Source organism: Armigeres subalbatus, chromosome 3 (assembly GCF_024139115.2).
Source record: "Armigeres subalbatus isolate Guangzhou_Male chromosome 3, GZ_Asu_2, whole genome shotgun sequence".
NCBI lineage: Eukaryota > Metazoa > Arthropoda > Insecta > Diptera > Culicidae > Armigeres > Armigeres subalbatus.
This window is the reverse complement of record NC_085141.1, coordinates 246266582-246269609: the sequence shown is the minus strand read 5'-3', so window position 1 is coordinate 246269609 and position 3028 is coordinate 246266582. Positions and strand designations below refer to the sequence as shown.

General features: G+C 43.5%; 1 protein-coding gene across 1 annotated transcript; it reads left to right on the top strand.

The window, feature by feature from the left end:
- The first annotated feature begins 335 nt into the window (after window positions 1–335).
- On the top strand, window positions 336–1496 carry LOC134222387 (uncharacterized). The gene has a single exon (XM_062701540.1). The coding sequence runs from the start codon at window positions 336–338 to the stop codon at window positions 1494–1496; it is 1161 nt and encodes a 386-aa protein (XP_062557524.1).
- Window positions 1497–3028: the final 1532 nt, after the last annotated feature.

Genomic DNA, 3028 nt, shown 5'->3' with positions numbered 1-3028 from the left:
TCATTCGTCGAACGGCATACTGGTTGCGGTTGATCAAGCTTTGACGAGTTCCAAGAGAACAGCGATCTGAAACCGGTTTCTTGAAGTGTGCAGAAATGAAGGCAGCAGAGCAAGCTATAATTCGTAGTGTGCAGCGAGAAGTCTTTGCAGATGAATTGAAGTTGCTTGAGAAAGGAGATTCCGTGTCGAGAAGGTCACCGCTAAGGTGGTTTCATCCATACATCTGCAAAGAAGGAATGATTAGAGTAGGAGGAAGACTGAAATATTCAGAAGAACTAGAAGATACTAAACACCCAGTAGTAATACCAGCTAGGCATCGACTAACTCGAATGATAATGGAGCATTTTCACAAAACTCTCCTGCACGCTGGCCCACAATTACTATTGGGAGTAGTTCGGCAACAATTCTGGCCTCTAGGAGGGAGAAACGTAGCGAGACAGGTAGTACATCGATGTTTGCGATGCTACCGTACAAAACCATCCACCGTCCAGCAGTTTATGGGTGAATTGCCATCCCCACGCGTAATCGTTTCCCGTCCATTTACTAAAACCGGCGTAGACTATTTTGGACCCGTCTACATCCGACCAGCTCCAAGACGAACTGCAGTAAAGGCTTACGTAGCTGTATTTGTTTGCCTCTGTACCAAAGCGGTACACCTAGAGCTTGTCACCGATCTCTCTACGGAACGTTTCCTTCAAGCTCTGAGGCGATTTATTGCACGTCGAGGAAGGCCATCCGACATTTATTCAGATAATGGCACCAATTTTGTTGGCGCCAGAAATCAACTAACCGAACTTTTCCGTATGTTTAAGGACAACCAGCACCATGACCGTGTCACCACCGAGCTTGCCGAAAATGGAGTACAGTGGCATTTCATACCGCCGAAAGCGCCACATTTTGGTGGTCTCTGGGAGGCAGCAGTCCGATCTGCGAAAAATCATCTACTGAAGGTGATCGGAGAAACTGTTGTCTCATCAGAAGATTATGCTACACTGCTGGCACAAGTCGAAGCCTGTCTTAATTCCCGTCCATTGGTTCCTATGTCTGATGATCCTGACGATTTACAGCCTTTAACTCCTGCACATTTCCTGGTGGGCTCGTCATTGCAATCCCTTCCTGACGTCAATATGAAAGCTGTTTCGTCGAATCGGCTGAATCAGTATCAACTAATCCAACAGAAACTCCAACACTTCTGGAACCGATGGAAGCGCGAATATTTGATCCAATTACAAGCTCGAACTAAACGATGGAAGCCAGCTATCCCAGTGCAACCAGGAAAACTGGTCGTAATCAAGGATGAAAACGCTCCGCCGATCCGCTGGAAAATAGGAAGAATTATTGCTTTGCATCCCGGAGAAGACAATGTTACCAGAGTTGTTACTGTGAAGACTGCCACCGGTGAACTCAAGCGTCCGGTGGAAAAGATTTGTATTCTGCCCATTCCTGTGAACGATGAGCTAGACTGCAACCACGACCATGAGAATGCTCAGTTATAATCCCAATCCGATTCCTTTCCAAACTCCTTTCCAGTCGAAGAGGCTTCTTTCTTTCTTTGCAGAAATTTCACTATTTCTGGGTGGGTGAGGATGTACGATACTGGACCGTCATGCCCCCAAAGGGTTAAAACCAAGATTTGCTGCAGCGACTACAATCGGACCGTACGGAGAAGGAAGAGACCAAAACAAATTGCGGCTATTGTCCATCACAGTCGTCGAGTCCGGCGTATATGGCTGGATACTGTCTGGTTTTCTATCCACTGTATACCGCGACGATGCCGAGCAGTGTACGAGGATCGAGAGAAATTGGAGCGTGAGATAGATTAGCCGAAGCCATCGCATCGCTGAGCCCAGGTAGTCCAGTAGAGAAACTCTACACGTCTGCGCTGAGCTGACCGCAGGTCAACCGATGACTGAAGAGCAGCTGGTAGTTCCAACCGAATCGCCGACGGTACAACACCGATCCACCCTCCGTTATTTCGTGTTATTGTAGACTAGTTGTAAATGTAGTGTCGAATAAATGTAGTTAAAGTTTAATGTATCGTAGAAAATAAATGTAGTTTCTCGTGGAAATTGTGCCTCTGTAAAACAGTGTGTTGTGTTGTGTCTGGAAAAGAAATCTCCAGGAATCAAGGCCTCCCCAAGTCCCAATCCCAGGAAGGAATCACCCAAGCAACCAGAAGTTCGGATAAGAAGGGCTATTTTGGCTTAATCAGCTCTCATTTTAAGTAATTTTTTGTATGTAACGGAACTTTAAGTGAACTTTAAAGTTCCGTTAAGGATGCTTGGAACTTGATGTGAACCATAGTGAACCAATTAGTTCGGTTAAGAGTAAATTTAAGTAAAATCTGAACTTCTGGTTGCTTGGGCAAGCAACTTAGGAGGGACAAAAATTGAAGATTCCGTACGTGCTCTACCCGCCCGTCACCAACCCCGCAAACAACAGCAACCAGCCGGTCCCATCAGTGTTGGAGTCGGCAGCCAAATTTAGTCCACTGATCGAAGGAAGGTAAGGGTCGACTACCAAACAACATTTTTTTTTTCAATTGATTCAAATATGTACGTCCCATAATAGGTGATTTTGTTAATTTGGAAATAAAAAATATTGATATACAAAATAAACATGGTATATCTCAAATTATGTAGACCATTATGAGGAAATGTTCAATATTATTTTGAATATTATAACTACCTCATATAAGACCGATGCAAATATTTAAAAACTATTTTGTCCCCTCCCTCTTCGGGATTTTTTGCCAAAAAGAAAACTTTTGAGGGGGCAACAAAATAAAATTCGTATAATTTTGAGTATTCCGTATTCCGAGGAGTTTTCTGATTTTTTTCATTTTAATATTTATTTTTTATTATACCCCCCCCCCCCTGACCTAATTAAATATTTGTAACGGCCTAATAGCAAAAATATCAAATATTGAGTATGAATTTGTCTATTTCAGAAACATATGTTGTGCAGTGTGCAGCCATTGGAAAAATGTATTGAAGGTAACCACTTTTCTTTGATGGGACTCGAACCC